We start from the raw sequence: 21,978 nt of genomic DNA, 5'->3' as shown, positions 1-21,978 counted from the left end.
GCAGACTGTATCCAATTGGATGCATATTGGTGTATATCGGTTCAATATTTTACCAGTGTGCTTTTTGCATGGACTACTTAAAGTTGTATTATACTTTGTGTGTGTGTGTGTGTGTGTGTTTGAGAGAAATAATTTTGCCTGTTTAGTTGTACTCCCACCTACCTTGGAAGAGGACTTTAACTTCAGTTCAGTACAGATCATGTATACATTTGTGTTATGACTAGATTGCAAGGCATGTTCTCCCGGTTCACTTGCTACAGACCCAGTGGGTTCTGAGCTCAGTGCCCATACACGCGCTTATGGGAAACCTTAACCCAGGGTATAGGGGCCCTTGTGCATACTGCCTTGCTGCCAGGGACTGTGTGGGCGAGCTGCCTCGGAGTGCAGAGTGTGAAGAGTTAAGCTTACGGTGTGTGAGTTACTCACGGGGCCGCCCTACGGCCCTCCTGGTTAGTAAACATTTCCCAGTGCTTTATTTCAGGCGCGCTCTAATCCCGCTCAGCTGGTGCAGGAGGCAGCTCTGAAATAGCTCTGCCTGGCCTCGGTGCGCCGGAGAGAGCCTGGCCTGTCTGTAGCCTAGCCGCCCGCGGCCCTGCATCGCGAGGCCAGAGCCTCAGCAACACTTTGCCTGGTTGTTTGGTTGGCCTGAATGTGTTAGCATCTTTCAGCGTGTATTGCCGAAACTGCACATGGAACAGAAGAATAACTTTGTCTCTCCTGTTCCCCCCCCCCCCTCCCCACCGCCTGGTTGGGTCTGTGAGAAACGGCTGTGATTAAACGTCGGCCCCCGCAGAACGGCGTCTCTCTGAGGGCCGAAGTTATCAAACAGGCGCTTTGAAGTCTCAGCCGGGCGGTCGCTGGCCCCTGCGTCGGCCCGTCTGGCTGCCGTCCCCTCTTCCCCTCTCGTCTTCCTCAAACGGAGAGGGAATCTTATAATAAACTTAGGCGCGTGGGGGCAGGGGGTTGGGAGTTGGGGGGTGGGGGAGGCAGTGGCTGTAAGGTGGTAACCATGGGGATCTGACTCTGGGCCAGGAACTCCGCTTGCTCCTCGGAGCTGTTAGCAGACTGAAATGTATTCTTTTCATCTCTCTAAAGCAAACCTACAGCCCCAATCTAGAGAGAGAGAGGGAGGGAGGGAGACACAGGGACACAGTGGGTGAGAGGCTGAGTTGTTACGGGCTCATGGGATTGGGTACGCTGAGCAGATGCAGTCATGTGCCAAGGCTGCGCAGATCCTTCCCCTGCTGTGACGAAGGCCTTTCGGCCGCTAATAGCTGTGTGATGCACAGTCATGTGTGATTCAGTGGGCACACACTGCTATTCTGGTTTGTCATGCAAAGCAAGCCCCGGAGGGGAGTAACTGACGACTGGTGTTACTGGGATGGATGTCAGTGCTGCTACTGAAGGGGGGGGGGGCTGCCTCACGGGCCAAGTGGAGAGAACCCCACAGTAAACATGCTAACAGCGAGCTTCAGTCGCCACGGCAACTCATTCCTCCAGTCCGTTGAGAATGTCCAGCGTCCTTAAAAAGAATGAGACCCCGCTTGTAAACCGTGTGTGCCTTTGTCACGTGACACGATTTGAGTATGATTCAATAGGTCATTTTGTGAGGGTCATCTTGAAAAGATTAACCCTTTGTTGTCGCTCATCCCAGGGTGATTCATGCAACTAGTTGCATGACTATGAGAAAAAGTATTTTTTTAGTATTAAAATGCATAGAGTTGTAATCATACATCAACATTAAATATGACATTATTCCCTAATTGGCTATTTCCCTAATTTGACTGCCTTGGCACAGTGCACACCAATTACAGATATTTATTTATTGAAATTTATTTTGGGGATGGGCACGAAGGTATTTTAGAAAAATAGTGTAATAAACCCTGTATACAACAGCCAAACTGCCCCTCACAAGTAAGGTCAATGATGAGCTGCGAGCAGTGAACTTGACCCTGCGTAACCTAGCTGTCGGCTCCTCGGAGCTGAAAGCGTTCTTGTTTACGTTGCTCGGCGCTAATCTGGCGCGGTGCTCTTTTTGCATTGCAAATTAGGAACCGCGCGCTGTGGCAATCTACAACCAGACCGCTTAAGGCCGCGCTCAGCGCCGCTCTGCGGTTTTCTTTTCCTCCGTCTCTTTCTCTACTGTGATGTCATAAGGGAAGAGGGGCGGTTATCGCGATGCGCGTGACGCCGTTTCTGTGTGATGTAGGCTAATTAACCTTAAGAGCCGGTCTGAGGGAAACATGCTGCTGTTGACACTCCATCCACTGAAGTCAGAGGGAGAAGGCCACGCTCAGCGTTAGCTTAAATTCAGATAGCTTATCCACTGCCTTGGCTCCAGTTTGTTTCTCATTCCCCTGGTTCTTGCATTAGCGAACCCCCCCTCCGGCCTGGAAAAGGAAACTGCTTTGCCTTTTTTTAAGGAAATCGGGACTGGAGCACATCGGGAGAAACCGGAATTGACCCCAATTTAACTTTTTTTTGTCAGCACGGTGTGAAAATGGCAGTCGTGCAGAAAGATTACTGCGAGAAAGGAAGCGGCGGGATTGGGACGGCCTTGTGGTGGGGTCTGGAAGGGGGATGAACAGGAACACCCCCCCCAACCCCCCAAACCCCTCTTTTTGGCTGTTAGTTTTCCTGTATCACCTGGTAGTGGATTGTGTTGATTGATGGGTGTTTGAGGAGGTGCTGATGGATGGGTGTTTGAGGAGGTGCTGATGGATGTGTGTTTGAGGAGGTGCTGATAGATGTGTGTTTGAGGAGGTGCTGATAGATGTGTGTTTGAGGAGGTGCTGATAGATGTGCTGGGGACAAGCTGGTAAGGAGAGTGACAGCGTTACAGTGGTCTGGCTAATAACTAAATGGTCTTGTGTGCGACAGTAGCGCTGAAGAGCCGGAGGTGCGGGTAGCTGAGGTCTGTTACCTCGTATGCTGTGGGGGATTGCTCCAGCACTGAAGCCACCTGAAAACAATCACCTCCAGCACACTTTCCCCTGAATACATTTTAATGGGACTCTCAGCATGCGTGTCCCTGGCAGGAGCTCACCTCAGGCCCCCGGTGAGGGTAATTACCCATCGCGGGGCATCTGGAAGCATCTGCTCAACGGTGCATTGTAATGCGCTGGGCTGTGTGTGGGGGGGGGGGGGGGGTGCTTTCCCCGAGCCGCTTAAAGCCACGACCCCCCAGGTGCATCCTGATGCCCAGACCAGCAGCGAAAGGCCAGATCATTCACAGGCGGAATGTTGAAGGCAGCAGCATCGGAGCGTGTAGCTGCGCTGCCGGGGGCCGCTCACGCAGGGCCGCTCACGCAGGGCCGCTCACGCAGGGCCGCTGATCGCTCGGCAGGGAGAGGACTGTAAACGCCGCGCGGCTGAGAAACGGCGGAGTCTCTTTGATGTGCGGGCCGCGCCCTTCTCCCGGGCGGGCGGGCGGGAGGTGAAGCCGTGTGTGCCGCCGGCGGCGCTGGAGCCGGGCCCGGGTTCGATTGTGCGTGGGCCGGCCCGGCGGGGGGAGGAAGTCGTCAGGCGAGAGGGAAACGTCCGGTTTGCTTGGTCAGCGCCTGACGCCACGTCACCCATTGTTTTGGTGCAGTGCAGCCGGCCGGGCTGGAGTCTGTGCTGGAGCCATTCACTGCATGCTCAATACTCAGCTCTGACTGCAAACAGCTCACTTCCTGTACCACACACATACTCACACACACACACACACACTCGCACTCGAGCAAACAGCACACCTCAGCTTACCTCCTATACCACATACGCACACATACTCACACACACACGCACACATACTCACACACACACACACACTCGCGCTCAAGCAAACAGCACACCTCAGCTTACCTCCTATACCACATACGCACACGCACACATACTCACACGCACACATACACACACACACTCACACACTCTCATACACTCACACACACACACACGCACACACTCTCATATACACACACACACACACACACACACACACACAAAGGGAAACCCATTCATACACACAAACATTCTTTAGCAGGATTTCCAGTTGTCATTCATCAGACCCATGTTTCCTGGAGTTACTCATTTTCATAATGGGGTTGCAGAGGCTGCTTCCAGCTGAATGACGCATAATCGGTTGTGGCAGCGATGGAAGTCGCCTGAGTGAAGGTGACACACCCTCCTCCTTTGCATGCTGGTAGATTGAGTTTCTGCACGGTGCGTGTGAATAGCCGCGTCCTTGCCTGACCTGCTCTTTGTGTCGTGCGTCAGTCCGTCCTGCTCCGGTGTCCCTCCTCCCTCTGGGAACGCCGACGGTCCACACCGCGGCACTCCGGCGCGCCGCTTTCAAAAACAGCGACCCGGCGCAAGTGCGTAGCGCCTTCCAAAACGCTCACGTGTTCGGCGCACGAGATGGCGATGGGGCGGAGCATCGTGTTCGCCTCACGCGGAGGAGGAGGTCCGCCAGTCATGTGGCTTGAGTCGTGTGTAGAGCCAGTCCAAACACTCCTCAGCAACGCGCTTCACACAGTGACCCTGACTATACACTCTGATACACGTTCAGTACAGGGGAGACTGCAGTACGATTAGTAACGCGTCAGTAGGATGAGCTGAATGGGTTTGCTCGTGTACTCAGGTTTGGTGGTCTGAAGCATTAGGGGGTCTTCCCCTCATTTGGAGGTCTGTGTATCACAGAGCTTTGGAGGTGCACTTCCTGTCCGTGCCCGTGTGGACTGTGGCCAGCGGGCCTGCAGGGTGGTGCGTGATTTGGCCGTGGAGTCACCCCCAGGACGGGGGCGGGATTGTCCTCGTCACATCGGCATTACGAAACTGGCAGACAATGATGAAGGGAGTCTGTAGTCAGGGGATGAAGAAAAGACCTCTGTCTGCCTGAGCAAGGGAAATGCCATTTTGCGTGACATCATCTCTGCCTCCCTCGGTCACATGACCCTCTCACAGGGCCACGATTGGCTGGCGAGAGAATTGGGTTTCCCAGTCTTCTGGACCTGCTGAACTCAACAGAAACCCCCCCCCTCTCCCTCCCCCCCACCATTTGCCTGAGTCACGGAGCCCAGTACAGTACCCCAATCTGGCATCCCAGCCCCTCGCCCCAGCAGCGGTGACTCACCCCGCCGGACGGGTCCCAGCTCCGCCAGACGCAGCCGACGGGGGCCTTAAAACGGCACCCCGCTGCAGCCCCCGGGCCTTCCTCATCTCACCTCATTCTGCCCCGTTAGCGGCTAATTACTCTTAATTAGCGGACGTGAGTCACAGGGAGATGCTATCAAGTCTGAGTGAGCCAAGCCGTTTTTTTTTTTTTTTTAACGCCCACTACTTTCACGTTGAGTCGACGGGATTCTCCCGACTTGTTCGTCTTGTTCTTGAAAGCTTTTTTTTTTTTTTTTTTTTTTTTGTGCTGGGGGAACAAAAAAATAAATTGTGTTTTCTTGGCGGAAACTGCGTTAGACATTTCTGTAATTAGATTTGATGTCGATTGCTTTGCCGGTGCTTGTTTAATTCAATCCCTGGCCTGGAATGTGTCCAAAACAAATGTAATATACCCCTCTCAGCATAGCGATGAATTAAAAAAGGCATTCTAATACTGTCAATACTGAATGGCTGGGTATTAACCAGGGATGTCTGAATTTTGATCCAAAGCTTTGCTAAGCTGCCAGGTCTTTATTTAGAAAGCCATGGGAACCACCAACTGTACCTGCAGCTCTTTGTATTCACATACTTTCTTTTTTGTGAAAGACAATTTGTGTGTGCGTGTGTGCGCCTGTGTGAGTCTATGTGTGTCTGTGTATGTGTTGGTGTGTGGTGGGTGTGTGTGTGCCTGTGTGTGTTGGTGTGTGCGTCTGTGTGTGTGGGTGTGGTGGGTGTGTGTCTGTCTGTGTGTGTGTGTGTGCGTGTGCGTATGTGTGTGAGACCATGGGGCATATTTCCGCTGTAAATCCAGTTTCCGTGTTGCAGGGGTGTGTGTGATGTCTCCACTCCTGAAATCCAGTGAGCAGCAGTGCTGGCTGTGTCGGGCTGACGGCAGTGGCGGGTTTATGGGGCAGCTGATCCCCAGTGTGCTCATTCTGCTGAGATGTGTGTGGTTTAGTGGGGGCAGCTCTGAGGTGAAAGGTTTATGGGCTGTTTGTGTGGTACCCTCCCCACACTGATGGCAGTGAGCATTTTCACTCAAGCAGGGTTCACACTCTCTCTCACATTCACCCTCACCCTCTCTGCCATTTCGGTAAGGGGGCGGAGCCGGGATGCTCCGCCCTCCTGCGTTGTCACGGCGACCTCTCGACTACTGGCCCCCGCTCGGCCCCCGTGGAGCGTGCCTCACCCTCTGTGGCAGCGCGGAGCTGGAGTTACTGGCAGGGCCATCTGTGGCTTTCCCCTGCTTGCTATTTAATAAGCTAGCCCCCCCATGCTCCTCGGCCACAAAACCCATCAGGAAATTGGGGTGGGAGGCTGGGGGGGGGGGGGGTGGTGTCAGCCATTTCTCCCAACATCTTCCTAAAGCCAGGCAATAAAAGTGCGATTGAAGTGGTGTTGTGGACACGGAGATCAGGATGGTTGATGGCGGTCTTTGGAGCGGTGACAGAGTGCGGCTAATGTAATTTTTTTTTCTCTCTCGTAGTAACGCAGGCCTGGGCCTTGCAGCTTAAAGCACTGCATTCTCAGCCTGTCTCCCTCCCGTGGCACTTAGCTTTCTGTCGCCGGTCTGTGTACTGGCAGATGCTACCAGACGCTGATGACTTGGCACCGGCTCTGTCCGTCGCCTGAACCTTCCTTTATGTTCTTTTGTAAGTTGCTCTGGAGGAACTGGAGGTGCTCACAGGATGCTAAATAATGTAGCGGACCATTGCGATGCGCCAGTCTTAACGACTACTTGTAATTTTTATGTATTTTTATTTTTCCATAGATTGCGTTGTTGCCGTTCTCGTTGTTAGTGTTAATCAGTTTAACCACCAGGGTCCAGGTTGAACTATGCGGTTGTTCCCTGTACTTGGACCGGTACTTCTCTCTAGGGGTTTCGTCATACTTGTTCCTGGTTATGGTTATACACTTCGTTGTACGTCGCTCTGGATAAGAGCGTCTGCCAAATGCCTGTAATGTAATGTAATGTAATGTAATAAGATTTAGCATCATTAAGTCAATAAGGTTCTTTGGTCTTAATTGTGGCGAGGGTGGAATTTAAACACACTCCCCCCTGTTTAAAACAGCAGCAGTGCCGCGCACGTGGGGTCCTCTGTGCTGTTTTATAAACACATGAGACTCATAAGTTTTGCCGTAATGGCTTTCGTCTGTGCCCAGATCCACTTGACGGATGCCGTTAGACGTCAGAGGACTTCAGGGAACGCGTGAACATCCTGGCTTACATTGATCCAGATCTCGGGGTCCCTTTAAGCCTCTTTGGGGATACGGGCTGTGGGGGGGGGGGGGGTCGGGGAGGGGGGGTGGGGGGTTAACCGGATCCTCATGTTGGCGTTCAGGCGGCACGCTCTCTGTCTGTGGGATCTCCTCGGGTGTGTAACTGAAGGCTCTTCAGCAGCGGCTCACACCCTGGACAGGCCGTAGATCGTCTCGCGCAGCGGCAAGTGAATCAGACTCGCGGTGCTGCACGAGCCCAACGTGAGGTTCAGCTTCCTCTCACGGCCGGGCTGAGACAGCAGAAGAGGAAATCCGGAGAGAAGTCTGGCCTGATTCATTTTTAGCAGCGTTGCCAGCCTCTCTGCGCAAGAGCCGTGCGACAAGGAGTTCCTGTCCCCATTGCCATTCACTAGAGTGTGTGTGTGTCACTTCAGCGAGACTCTCCACCGTGTGTGTATTCACTGCCCTCTCTGTTACGAGCAGCGGCTCTTCTTGTGCTGGTTTCCTGTTGGGAGTAGCCAGCAGGCCCGGTGTCTGTGCAGTTCTGTTAGCCGTCTCGCGGGCTGAAGCTGTTCCCTCACTTCCTCCGATTGAATTTGAGTCTGAGTCGAGTCTCCTCCTCCCAGGAGCAGCGCTCGTCACCAGAGCCTCAGCTGCCCTGCTTCACGCTGCGAGTCTGTCTGTTTTTGGCTTCAGCTTCAAAGGTGAAGGAATACTGAATTGTCTCTTTCCCCTACCCAACTTTTATGAGCGTGATTTATGAAAGCAGGACACGTGCAGCATATTGGGCTCTGGGTCATTGTAACGTCGGCAGAAACTAACAGTACCATTTTCGTTTTTCATTTTTGAGGTTCTAGTGGTTGACAGCGGACCTGCAATGGTGTGGCATTTCACTGTGAGGAATGTGGGGTAGGGTATCTGGGGAGGCTGAGGAATCTGTGGTTTGACATGGATGACGGACAGGATCTCTTCACTGCGTGCAAAGCTGACACACGCTCTCCTCAATCGCATTTCCTGAAGTTATTAAATTCTGCCGGCTTGAATGTGGGACGGCGTGCTCTCCCGATCATCCGGACAAAATGGAAGACTTGTGACAGTTGAGGCCGAGCATCTGATATTAATTTCCTTGAGCCGCGTGGATAAGGATGCCGTCCAAGTTTCTACAGTGTCAGGCAGCTTAACTGTTGACACACACAGGGAACAGTTTCCCTCGGGCCTCCACGGCTTACCTTTGACATGTGACCAGGGCCAGCCAATCAGGGAAGAGCCCCTCACTCCTCCTGGCTGCTCTTTCTCCAGCTGTTTCTGCATGCTCTGGCTGTTGTGTGAACTATTGCTGTGATGAATGGGTGTGCGATTTATCACCAGCCCGAAAGCAGGAGCGCTCCCGGGTGGTAACATCGTTCCCAGGGTTCCGCGCCCGTTCTGTTCCCCTTCCTTCCCCATTCAGCGGCGGTGATGGAGAAGGGGTTTAATCTACTGGCTGCATGACCTTCGACCCCACTCCCTTTTCTTCTGCCGTGACCTTTCACCCCCCCCCCGAAGAGGTCAAAGAGCAGAGCACCGCCACCCTTTTACCACAGCGTCCTTCAAAAGAGGGGGAGGAGCCCCATGGAGGGAGAGGAGGGGGGGAGGAGGAGCCCGGTCTTTAGAAAGCAGCAGTCAGTGGATTGTCAGGCCGGGGGGCCCTCTCTCCTGCATCTCTCTGAACCTGGTGGGTCATCACTCCAAGGCTGAGTGCGGCCTCTGCTCTGCAGTGTAGAGCAATAGTTAGAGATCTGGGCCTGTAACTGAGAGGTTGCAGGTTTGATTCCCAGGTGGGGCACTGCAGATGCATCCTTGAGCAGTGTACTTAACCTTATTTGCCTCCATAAATGTCCAGCTATATGAACAAATTGTATCTGAAAGCAGAAGCTTAGTAAGTAATTCTGAATAAAGGAGAGTCTCTTAAAAGCTGAAATACGTAAATGTAGACTAAACGCTGTGAACTTGCTTTGCCCTGGAGGTTCTGGTGCTGTGAATCTTTTTGTTTTTTTTTGTGTGTGCGTGTGTTTGGCTTCCTTTTCTCCCCAGTGCTACGGGTTTGGCAGGCTAAACGTTTGCTGTGCTTCTAATCATCTCCACAGACTGTACGGGGGCCTGTGAGGAGAGACTCTCTTGATGGGAGCTAGGCTACCTTTTGGGGAGGGGCGGGGGGGGGTGGGGTGGGGGTGTACAAGCCCAATATGGCACCAGTGCCCTCTGCACCCACAGCAGCAGCTGCCATGTGCACGGAGGAGGCGGGACAGGACCGGGTCAGAGGCTCTGGCCATCTCTCCGGGGGGGCGGGAGGGGGTAGGTAGTGCCCCACGGCTCTGCAGATGGCCCGTGGGCTAGTGCACTAATTATTCACTGCTGTTATGGCAGCCTTTTTTAGTGCTTCAGGTGAGGTAATGATGTCACCGTTATGTAAACTGCTAAAGTGCCCCTCATGCCCCCTGATAAGAGCCCCTTGTAATTACCCTGCTGGGGCGTGGTCTGGGGGTGGGCTGTGCTGTGGGAAGGATGTCGTTGAAGACGAGGGGGTGTGGTCCCGGCTTCCATGTTGCCAGGCTACTGCCTTCATTACCCGTGAGGCTGGGCTTTGGGTGCTGGTTTTCGGTGCTTTGTCCAGGAAGGAGGCGGGCAGTGCCAACCTCCCCACCCCCCAACCCCCACCCCCCAATCTCATGTTTCAGAGCAGATGCCTGCCCTGAAATCGATACAGGGCGATGTGTGCGGGGTGGAGCGTGTCGGGGGTTACAGGGTGATGTGTGCGGGGCGGGGCGTGTCGGGGGTTTTGGGCGATGTGTGCGGGGTGGAGCGTGTCGGGGGTTTTGGGCCTGCCCGGAATGCCTGAAATCCGAGTAGACGGACCTCCGCCAGGGAGTCGTTCGTGACGTGGGACTCGTGTACCAACGTCGCCAAACCGGAATATGCTCAGCGCGCACCTTCTCCAGCTGGGGAAACGAGTTGTTTTCCTGAGTAAACAGTGCCACCAATCAGGGGAATAGAATAGAGTCTCCTTTATTGTTTGCCTCTTTGACTTTCTGCGCAGAACACAAGCCCGCTCGTTTTTCTGCTCCGAGTTTTCCCAGCGCTGTTCCGGGTGGGGGGGCAGGAGTGCGTGGGGATTGAGTTCTGTCACACTGCCGGCATTTCTCAGAAGCGGGTTATTGCATGTGGAGCAGCCCATGGCTGGCGTCACCTTCCTGCCTGTCTGGGCCAGGTGTACGCACAGCTACTGGTAATTAGCCTACCTTTCCCAGCATCCCTCTCTCTCCCTCCCACCTGACCACCCCCCACCCCACTCTGCATCTCAGCAGTGCAAATGGGAGGAACGTGCAAATATTTACTGAAAGAACATCGGATAAAAGACCACAAATCACCTCAGCCGTGACAAGCAAATTTTAGGACAATTCTTCACGCCCCAACAGCACGGGAGAGCCTAGATACAGAAGCCGTGCTGAGTCCCTGATCGACTTCAGTCCAGCTGTGTCATTGGGCGTCGGTGGGGATCCAGCCTAGTCACCGTTAATGTGCCGGTTGACGAGCCCCAGCTGGGGAGATGATCGCTCCTGTTGGGCGCGCTGAGGTCATGGTTTAGCTGGCGGTACGGATGACGTGCCGTTTGCTGGACTGCTGACTCACAAGCTTGCGTGTGCTCACGGGAATGACACGCAGTAGCATGCTGGATTCCCATTACCGCTGATGTCACCGTGGCGACGATTTAAAAAATGCACCCGGCTTTGTCCTGGTGAAACCCCCCGCATTCATGAGTCTAAATAATTCGGCTAGAGCTTGGGGGGTTAGATGGTCTTTGCGCTCCGCTGGTTGACTGAAAGGCTCTGATCAGAGGTACTGCTCATAGCTAATGCCATATGGCTGAGCGTTTGGCTAAAAGGCCATTCACAGCAGCAGCTGTGTGGCCCTCTCCCCCTCTCCCCCTCTCGGACCCCCCTGCTGGGCCAGCCTGCTTTCTGCTGCCCCGGGCTTTTGTTTTGTCTGGCTGCAGCCTCCCCCCCACGCACCCCTGGCCCCCCACCTCCCGCCTGGACGTGCTGTGAGCTGAGTGCGGGAGTCATGCTATGATGCAGGCAGAGCCTGTGGTGCAACCGGTCAATGAACAACACCGGAACACAATCAGCCTGTCCGTCAGCCGATTACTCACAGAGCCCGCTGTGCTCCGCGGAGAGGTGACAGCAGCAGCGTTTAGTATTCCCAGCATGCACTTCTGCCCGCTGCACTAAATGCTGATAGAGGTAGCCCTGCTGTGCGATGTCAACTGAGGTGGAGGTGAATTGGGGAAAAAAAATATAAAACAGCTGCGGGGGCCAAGACGCGCTATGTTTCGTTGCCATGGCAATGTGTTTGTCACCTTTCAGTGGAAGGGTGGCATCACATAGGTTGTGTGTGTGTGTGTGTGTTTGCGACTGCAGGTGTAAATTGTGTTAAATACCCATGCAGTTTGTACCGCTTGGAGATTGGACACCAGTCACCGAGGGTTTGGGTTTATGGCTGCCTCCCCTATGCTTAGGCTATATGCTTATATTTAAGAATGTGTCACTTATCCTTCCTTTTCCTAGCCTTTGAATGTGGAGGTCACATGACTGCATCCGCGTCCGGCTAGTAAAATCATTCAGTGCTTAGGCCCCGCATGTCATCCCCCTGGGTCTATTGGATCAGTATGAGAGAGAGGAATCATGGGAGATATTTGCTCTCAAGGCTGCTATAGGTCTGACCTCCTCTGCCCTGCCTCTTTTGGTTATTAATTGTAGGGCCGGAGGTCCCCTCATCTGACAGCTGTATGTACATTAGCCCCCCCCTCCCCCCCACTCCACCATAGCAACGTGCTGAGGGCTGGCGTCTGCGTTAGCCCTGGCCTTTTAGCAGTATTACTGCGGGCCCGGCTCTCAGTGAGCTCTTCATTTCTTTGAGTGATTATTGAGCGTAGCGCGGTGGTGAGCGCCGAACGAGCCGACCGCACCGCGGGTTACCGTGGCGATCGGCCTGGGGGAGCGCCGGGTCCGTTACGCTCTCAGACATTTCAGATAATATTTTTTTTTTTCATATTTTTTTTTGTTCATTTTTGTTCCTTGGGAAAAGGCAGGTTTGTTCGTGGTTCCGGCATGTTCTGGGTGCTGCCTCCGCAGTGTGGGCCCCCAGGAGCAGACATGTCTGTGCAGGAGCCCCCCGGTGCGTAAGAGGAGTCTAAACTCTGTGAAACCTGAGCTGCTGTCCCCTCTATCTCTCCCCACCATCACTGGAATTCCCAAACAGCACTACAAAGCCCCAGTCCGAGGATAAAAGGCGCGGTGTCGTCTTGCAGCTCCCCTGGAATAACAAAAGGACAGAGAGGGATTGGAGTCTTTTCCCCGAAGGCGTAAGGCGTGTTAGCGAAGCGGCAGGTGAGACGAACCTGAATGGCGTGAAGAAATCCGGCGCGGTTACGTCCCTGGCGCCGTACCCCACTCTAAAGACAAACAGAGCGTAGGGTTCAGACCGTGGGTGAACTTTAGCGAGGCTGGCTGTAAGGAGCAGGATTACACTTGGTTTTGGGGGGGGTGGGGTGGGGGGGCTGTCCGCTCTGTGTGTGACCCCCCCCTCGTCTGGCGGCCCGGCGCCAGCTCGTTCGCGGGAGCGGGCTCTGAGCCAATGGGCCGCTGCGCTTCGCGGTAAACAGGGTCGTTAGCGGCCGCGCGACAGCTGTGTAAACACGCCTCCCCGCTAGCCGCTAGCCGCGCGCTCGCCTCTCCCGCTTCTCCTTCGCCACCGCCGCCGGGAACCAGTTTGGCTTGGGCTCGAGCGGCGGGCCTCCCAGGGCCACCGACGCCCCTCGTCGCCCCGGCTCCCTCGCGTCTGTTGCCGTGGCGTGTCCCCATGACAACGGTCGTCGATTTAGCTTAAAGCCAGCGACGAAGCCCGAAAAACGGATTAGGGTTCGTTCTACAATGCTTATTACCACCGAGAGCGTAATTACCGCTTTAAATCATTTCTCACTGGACTGGAAACGATTAAAATGTCTGGAGCTATCAGGCGTGCCTGGCTTCTCTATTTTCTCTCTTATTTTTTTTTACAGTGGATGTTATCACCTGATTTGTAGCAGATTGCTGGAGTCGGTCTCTGCGCCTCATTCATGGATCACATGACGGCGCGTTCTGAGACCGCTGGCCGCTCGCTGCTCGCTGTTCGCTCCGCCGGTCCGCTCGGGAGGCCAGCCCAATTATAAGTGACAGCGCCGGCGATGCCTCCTGTCTCTCTCCACAGAACTGGCAGTGATTTACACTGAAATAGCTTTCTTTTTTCATGACTTTTTCTTCCCCCCTTTTGTCTGGATTGTTCTGTAAAGTTGGGAGTGCAGACGGGAACCTGAGTGTTGTAGCGGGTCACCAGGGGAGGGGGGCAGGTTGGGGGGCAGTTCACAGAAAGACGGAAGCGCTCTGAAAGCTTTTCCGCGGTGGGACGGGGGGGGGGGGCGTGCAGGATGTGCTTCCCGTAACGGCTGTGGAGTGGAGGAAGCTGTATGAATGTCAGCCTCATTCCCTAGAATTTACAGTTAGAAACAGGCTCCGGCAAACAGCCCTCACCCACCAACGGCTGGCTGACCTGCACGCTAACGCTGTCTCTGAAGACCTCCTCTTAAACCATGCAGGGAAAAACAAAACTAGCTAGTCATGTTGGGCCAAACTCAGGATCAGCAATTACCAATACTCTCCATGCACAAAATATGGATTAGTGGCTTATTGTACTTTGGCTACAGTCTTTACGTAAGTGAGGATTGTTTGTGAGAGACCACTCTCTCACTGGTGCCCTTTAGAGTTTGCACACTGCTGTCTACGCGCACATTCCTCCAGCGAATCACCCAGGGTGAGAGCTGCTCCCTCTTGCCATACAGATTCACTGTTACTCAGGAAGTCAGTGCAGGTTTGAGAAGGTGTGTGGGCCAGCTGTCTGCAAAAGGCTTGTTATGTATGCTGGCCACGTATACAAACGCCACACACGCAGATGCCGCACATAGGCATACACACAGGCAGCCACACACGCAGACGCGTATATGCGTTTCAGACAGGTGCGTGCGTTCTGAGTTGAGTTCTGTGCTGGAGTGAGAGGTGATGATGGCGCTGAGGTAATGAAGCCGTTGTAGCGGTGCAGGTGTCTCCCACACTGTGGGTGGTGCGGTGGAGAGGAGATCTCACACAGCTCTGTGCACCTGGGGCCACAGGTAGGGCTGCGTTACTCAGCCTGGCATTGTCTGTGTGGGACTCGCATCTCTGACACAACCTCACCTGTCTGTCATGTAACATGAAACGTGCTCGGCTATTAATACCCCGTCCCCACACCCAATACACAAACACACACACACACGCACACAAACACACAGGTACATGCATACACGCTACTCCATACTTCCAAGCGAAGTTAAAAAAAAGTTGCAAGGAGTGGTGAACTGCATTTGCTCTTCCCGTGTTTTATACATCCCATGAAGGCACTTCTTTATTCTATTTTTCACTGATTTCTTTTTAAGTCCCCGACCCTCAGTTAGAAAAGCACTAGTTAGTCTTAACGCACGCACACACGCACACCCTTCGGGACCTGCAGGAAATCAACGTCCCGCAGTCCCCGCCGGACGGGCGGGGGGGGGTTTGGGGGGGCGGGGTGGATTCCTGAAGAGCACAGCTCATGAGCGATTAGGCCTGACGAGGGGACCCCCCTCTCCCTCCCTCCCCTCGAGCCGCCATCCCTCACCGAAATCGGCCCGGCTGGGGGAGATCCGCGCCGTCGGAGCGGAAAGGGGGTGGGGGGAAAAATCGATCAGGCGGCGCGGGTGATCACATGGCGTCTGCAGTCGCTGGGCCGGAGCGAAGCGGGAAGCTTAATGGTGTCTCACAGCCGGCCTGTGGAACCAGGCTCGGAGAGATGATATTCCCTGGGAACACTCTGGCTCTACCTGTTGTCCTGGCAACCCGCGGTAACTATGTTATCTGCGTTGAGCAACTCATCGCTCTCAGCTGCACTGTTGGTGCACTGAGGATGCTGAATTATAACTGCCTGGTTTCCCTACATAACCACTTCACCTTTGAATGGATTTGAACTAGTTTCTCTGGTTACTAGTTGCTTGTTAACGCGAACTCACTGTCCCTTTTAGATGCAGTATGACTGCATATGTGGTGAATTGTAATTCAAGAGGCTGTAAATGAGTGTTTTTAGCTCTAATGTTACCTAGGACATTGCTATTTTTAAAAAGTTTTCCTGTATTTGGTAACTAAGGCATCTTCTGTTACCAAACATTTTTCGGTCTTAATAACAATGTAGTCCATGTGAGATGTTTTTGCAGTGGTGGATCTGTTGCCTGGAGCCCAGGTTAGAGAGCTGATTCATACACTACAGGGAGATGCAGACGTTTTCTTTATAAACTGAAAGCTCACAATGCGGGGAGAATGATGTACTGTTACAGAACGGCCCGTGACCTTTCACACTCTTTGAGATGGAGGCAGACTGCTGAGCTCGACATGGTCCTACATGTCCCAGCATGCCTTCGGGGGGCGTCTGCCACACTGTCCTTCACGGGCGAGCAGTGTCTGTACCGAGGAGCTGCGTCCTTGCTGACGAGCTGCATGCATACCAACGAGCAGCCAATGAGCCGCTTTTAGAATGCGGCAACCTGTGGCAAAGGCCGTGATTAAACGGGCACAGGAAAATCGATGCCTGCTCCAGGACGGTTAAGATGCTAGTCGTGCTGCTGAAGTTTGTAATGCGAGTCACTGATGCATGCGGAGGGAAGGGGGTGATGAAGGGGCTTTAAATAAGATCTAAGGGTCTTAAATTGTTTTCTGACAGTGGCTGTCTGCAGCAATGTTGTATTACTTGTTTTTCTGTGAGAATGCAAAGGGTCTCTAATGTTTTTGTTAAACACTAGCTGTGAGCTCTGCGGCTCTACACAGAACCAGTAGGAACTGTGGGTTTGCTGCAGGCTTCAAAGAGGACAATTGGATGGCACCAGTGGGAAACAGGAGGCCATTTTGTGCCCTTAAAGCTGATGTCCATTCAGAGTCAAGCGCTCCCTCATGTTTTTGCCCCGGCTCCGCCTCCCCTTCCTTCCATCTATCCCAGAGAACTTTTGGGCAGCTGTGCTCTCCCCTCTGCCCTGGGGCATCCTGTACTTGTGTGGAACCACCAGCCGGGACGGACCCCCACCCCCCCTCCTCCTCCCCCTCCAAACAACACCTCACTGCGCCCCGTTGACAGTCCCAGATGTCCGTGGGATGGCTTGGCCTCATAGCCTCATTTGGGGTATAGCACCACCCCCGTCATTGGCTGTGGATCACAGCATGTATACTGTGCATGTATCCCACACGCACAACCTCAGCGACGTCCAACAAAGTGTGCTGCGACTGATGTTCGCTCGATAGATTCCCCACCATCAACGTCTGTAGGTGGCCACTGCTTTGGGGGACGGAGGGGGAATCTGAATCACCTTCAAATGTTGTGGAAATGAAACGTTCGTTCAGCCTAACAGAGCTCCATTGTCACTTAGCTCAGACTTCCACCGGCTTTATTTTAAGAAGGTCTGTCAAAACTGTGAGCGTCAGCCAATAGATTTTAATCGGGAACTTCTAAGGATTTGGGCTCAAAGATACGGCCAAAATAGTTCTTCTGTTTAACGACTGACTCGTCTGCACAGCGGGGCCTGTTCTTAAAGTCTGGAAAAAAGTGCACACAAAAAAAAACAACTTTAATTTGGTCTGCCTGACTAGAAAGGATTTTACTGTTCTGCAGAACTCGTTTAGTTTACGTTCTGAATAAATGAGCAGAATCGGCGGGTCTTGAGGGAGAGTTTGTCCCCCTCGGCCGTCGGTCAGAGGAAAATGTAAACTATTTCGCGGAAAGGACTCGTTTTTACCAAAGTCATGCCTTTTTAATGCGGGGCTGAGAGAACCGCGCTCACTGACTGGTAAGCACTAAAAGCTAATCTGTAGCCTCAGTAAAAGCAAATGCGGTGAAAAGTTGTTGAGACTTATCCCGGGATTAAAACATTACAGTCTGATCCTGTTCAGGGCTAATTCTTTTCGTGTTGTTCATAGCCTCCTGTTTCCTAGAGCATGCATTGTAATCAGGAGGTGAAGCAAACTAAATACGTTAAACTGTGGACTGAAACACAATGTGAGGTCACCTGTATATTCGGTTAGACTGTCTGTTACTGAAAACGCAGCTAATCATTCCATTTTTATTTCACAATATACATTTACTTGGCAGTCAAACTCCGCTTTTCTTGCTGTATGAAGGATCTAATCGCTGCTCCAGAGCTTAAATTGCACTGGTGGTGGCTCTGGTTATTGTTCATTAACCCACTTGCTCTCCCTCTCTCGTGAATATCACGTCTCTTTCATGGTTTGTTTTAATAAACCCGTGCATCGCTAGGTCTACACATTATTATTTATATAGCTATTATTAATATTGGAATACTTCCCGCTTGCAGGGCTAGGTTTCCAGCCCGGTCATTAAAGGGCTGTAGTCATATTGACTTGGTGCGGTGTGTCAGGCTCCCGGCAAATTTAGCGGCCCCAGCAATTTCGGCAAAATAAAAGGAGGAAGGGATTAAAATCTCGCCGGTGTGCTCCCATTCTGACACAGGCTGAGCTCCGGCGCTGGTTTGGGGAGCTGCGGGCGGGGCGGGGGTGGGGGCCGTCTCTTACCTGCTGAGCTTTCGGCTTGCCACCTGTCACGGCTGCCTGCTTCCTCAGCAAACCGGCAACTAATCCTCCATCCTCCTCCCCCTCACTCCCCATTTTATTGCCCCGTTCGGTGCCAGGAGAGAACTGCTCCGTAGGGAGCGTCCGGTGAAAAGCCCTGGTCCAGCAGCTTGTGCAGAGCCCGCTGTAAATCACCCTCCCCATGGGGGGGGGGGGGGACCAGAGGCTCTTTAATTATATTGGTACTTCATTTTGGCTGAGCAGAGTCCGTTTGGACCAAGCGGCCCAATGACCACTGGCCCTCGGGGGCGGAGCTATATCTGCTGTAATTAGAGCCCCAGACCCCCCCCGCCCCCAGGGCTGGCGGGGTCGCGAGAACGCTGCTCTAACTGGCCACTAAAGCCCCCTCCCTCCCAAAGCTCCTGCCCCCCCCAGGGGTGGAGGTAAGTTCCGAGGCCAAACAAGGGCAGGCCGCCCTGCCCAACGTCGTTTGTGCGTTGGGGTTGCCGTGGCGACACGTCAGCAGGCCGCTGCAGAAAGGCCGTGGCTTTGGGCAGAAGGGTATTGGCGGTTTGCTCAGACAGTCCGGCCCAAAACGCTGGGTATGCCTTCAAGTTTGTTTTTGGGGGTTTTTTTCCGCCCGTGGACGGCGGCTGCGATGCGATTATTTGTGTGTGACGGGTTCTGTCCCGCGGGCCCTGTCGCTCTGGGCCTGGGCGATTAGGCCAGCCGGTCTCTGGCCAATCCGTCCTCAGAATGTTTCTGTCGCTGATCGTGCGCTCAGCGGTTTCACTGTGTGAGTTATAAACCGGTCAGAGATAATGTCTGCTCGTCGGCCGAGAGTATGACTGATTCTCCATTATCCAAGGCGAAAGTAATGCCCTCCCGACAGTGATAGTTCTTTAAACTTCTTGGATTTATTTTAGGACCACACAACACACAGTACGTTAACTGTATTTCCCTTGTCTCGTCTTGCCTTTGTAATGAATTGGAATTGATGCCTGTTCTATTGTAGAGCCCTGTGTTGCTGTTAATAATTCATTTGCACCCATTTCCGTTTGACATTTTTACGGTGAGAGTGAAGAGAATACACCCTACATGGTACCCTACTCCCTTTTTGAAGGCTTTTGAAATTTTTATTGTGTTCTAGAACTCCACTGCTTTCAGTTACCAGTAGCGATTGGTACATCAGCATTAGAATGTCCGGTTAAGAACATTCTAAGCACGTATCTGTGATCTCACCTTTAAAGGGTTAAAGGGTTTCCCATTTAAACCGAATCCCTGGGCTCACCCCTCCAGTCTCGGGCCCTTCCATTTGTGGGTGTTGTCAGATATGCAGACACCCCGCGGTTCCCCGAAAAGGCATTTCACACAGTGTGGGTCCCGCGGGGCGCGCTGGAGAACACCCCCCTCACGCCGCGGGGGGGGCGGGGTAGGAGATGAGCGTTTAATGCGATGCATGGGCCCTCCTGCAGCAGAGCGGAGTTTCACCCGCTCGACATGAGAGACAGGACCCGCGGGGGGGGTAAAGGCTATCTCTCCGAAAAGACAGTGCCCCCCCCCCCCCCAGTTTTCTGTTTTCCATTTTCCATCTTCACCGCGGCTAAAAATGGAATGAGGCTGCGGTGGGGGGTGCTGAAAAGGCCCTGCTCTCTCACCCCCCCACTTATGCATGGTATTCCATGGTACTTCAGGCTTCTCCTTGGAAATTATAGCTGGCACAAATCCATTTGTCTATTGATGTATACTATTATAAAGAGTCACACGTTTGCAGTGTACCACATAAACATTACTGTTTGTACACAAAATCTGCATTTAGAACGGGAGAGCTGCACATTTAAAGAACATAAAGTCTACCCTTTTAATGTTTCATGGCCCATTCCACTTCTGAAATAATCAAGTAATTGAAAGTAGAATTAACTTTCTTGAGCGCACTTCTTGTAAACTTTATCACGCAGTTTGAATGTACAACTCCAAGCAAGGCTGAGAGGAAGTTAAGAACTATTTTGAGCTGCTCGTGCCATTAGATTGTGTCCTTGCATACTGATGTGCTTTGGTGCAAAGACCACAGAGATAAAGCTAATGCATTTTCGTTGGGTTCCTTATCGAAACATTAAAGATTTTAATTAGCAACAGCCAACATCCTATTGCTTCATTGGGTTAGCTTACTGGCCTGATGCAGTTAAGAGTTTGCACGCTAGTTGAGAGTAATCTGAATTACTGAATTGGTGATTTAGTTTGAGGTCAGCTCACTGTGCTGTCTGCAGCGGTGATAGTTATGTAATATTTTGTTAGATGGTAGTTTGCAGTGTTAGTTAGAAGTGTTAGGCTTGTGCATGTTGGTTTAGGGTTAGGGTTAAGTTTAGGGTTCAGGGTTAGGGTTAAGGTTTCGGGTTAGCCCTAACTTTCTTTGTGATTTTCCTCTGTACCATGTGTGGATACATGCTTGTTCTTCCCTCCAAACACTGATGGAATGTGGGTCCCGGCTCAGCCACATCCTGAGACTAATGCTGTTGCTTCAGCAGGAGCAGAACCTGAGGCTTAAAGCTATTTGCATATGTATCCCATTGTGCTTTAGGTAAGAGTTACTGTAACTCCCAACAACACAAACCCGGGTTTTTGTTTCCCTTACGGCATTGACGGCACTGTAAGTGAATACTATTGCCGTGATCACAGAGGTGTTCCTGTGGGTTCCACTCGGAATAGCTGGGATGTCACTGTTCTCATTTTCCCGGTGGTGTGGTTTTACACTTTGTGAAGAATGTGAATAAATATATTTTTTGTTGAAAATTGAAATCCCTTTTTTTTTTTTTTTTTGAGCGGGGTTCTACGTAACCATAAATGTGTATGTGCAGCCTGGTTCTTATCTTGATTAATAATTTAGGTCTGAATAGTGTTCACTGTGTGAACTAAACTGTGTTCTTGGCTAGAAATAGCTGTACAAAATAAGTATTGTACTTTACTGAACCTGTGTTTAGCAGTTGTCTATGACCATGAAATGCACTTTTTGTACGTTGCTTTGGATAAAAGCGTCTGCCAAATAAATGTAATGTAATAATAGAATTGTTTTTTTTATTGTTGTACTGTAATTAGGCCTATACGCATACTACTGTATTTGCCAGAACAGGGGTTTTAGTGGAGGTGAGTCAGTCTGCAAACAGGCATGGAAACTGATCTTCTGGTTTAACGTCAGTGTCGTTGTCCTGGTGTCCAGACGTAGTGTTGAAGGGCAGAACTCTCACCTGTTCCGGTTCTGGCTCTGTTCCTGTGTGCAGAGATCCGGGCTCAGCTGGTGGAGCAGCAGAAATGTCTGGAGCAGCAGACGGAGATGAGGGTCCAGCTGCTCCAGGACCTGCAGGACTTCTTCCGGAAGAAATCGGAGATCGAGATGGAGTACTCCCGCAACCTGGAGAAACTGGCCGAGCGCTTCATGGCCAAAACCCGCAGCACCAAGGACCACCAGCAATACAAGTAAGGACTGTGTGTGTGTGTGTGTGTGTCAGCACCAAGGACCACCAGCAATACAAGTAAGGACTGTGTGTGTGTGTGTGTGTGTGTGTGTCAGCACCAAGGACCACCAGCAATACAAGTGAGGACTGTGTGTGTGCGTGTGTGCGTGTGTGTGAGAGAGAGAGCGTGAGAGGCACTGCACTCACAGTATGAAAGCTGAGGGCTGAGTCTTCTGCTTGAGGGGCTTGTGATGAATGCACACTTGCGCCCCTGAGTCTCTATTACTCCTCCATTGGTCAGATGTGCACTTCTGACTCATTTACCATCCACATTCATGCACATTTACACGTGTCTAATTCTAGACAACACAGTTTTACAGTACACTTCATTCAGATTACATCACAGTTTCAGCATGTCAGCCTATCTTTATGGAGCCCTCCAGCCAATAATCTTTTTTTTATTGTGCTAA

General features: G+C 52.3%; 1 protein-coding gene across 1 annotated transcript in view; it reads left to right on the top strand.

Annotated features, from left to right (window-relative positions):
• LOC118218784 (SLIT-ROBO Rho GTPase-activating protein 1-like) overlaps positions 1-21,978 on the top strand; it is a 62,576-nt gene that overhangs the window by 1,464 nt on the left and 39,134 nt on the right. The window contains 1 exon segment of the mRNA XM_035401464.1: positions 21,335-21,530. Coding sequence (XP_035257355.1) covers positions 21,335-21,530 — 196 coding nt within the window.

Source organism: Anguilla anguilla, chromosome 19, assembly GCF_013347855.1.
Source record: "Anguilla anguilla isolate fAngAng1 chromosome 19, fAngAng1.pri, whole genome shotgun sequence".
NCBI classification, from domain to species: Eukaryota; Metazoa; Chordata; class Actinopteri; order Anguilliformes; family Anguillidae; genus Anguilla; species Anguilla anguilla.
The sequence above is the reverse complement of the archived record's forward strand: the minus strand, read 5'-3'. Positions and strand labels throughout refer to the sequence as shown.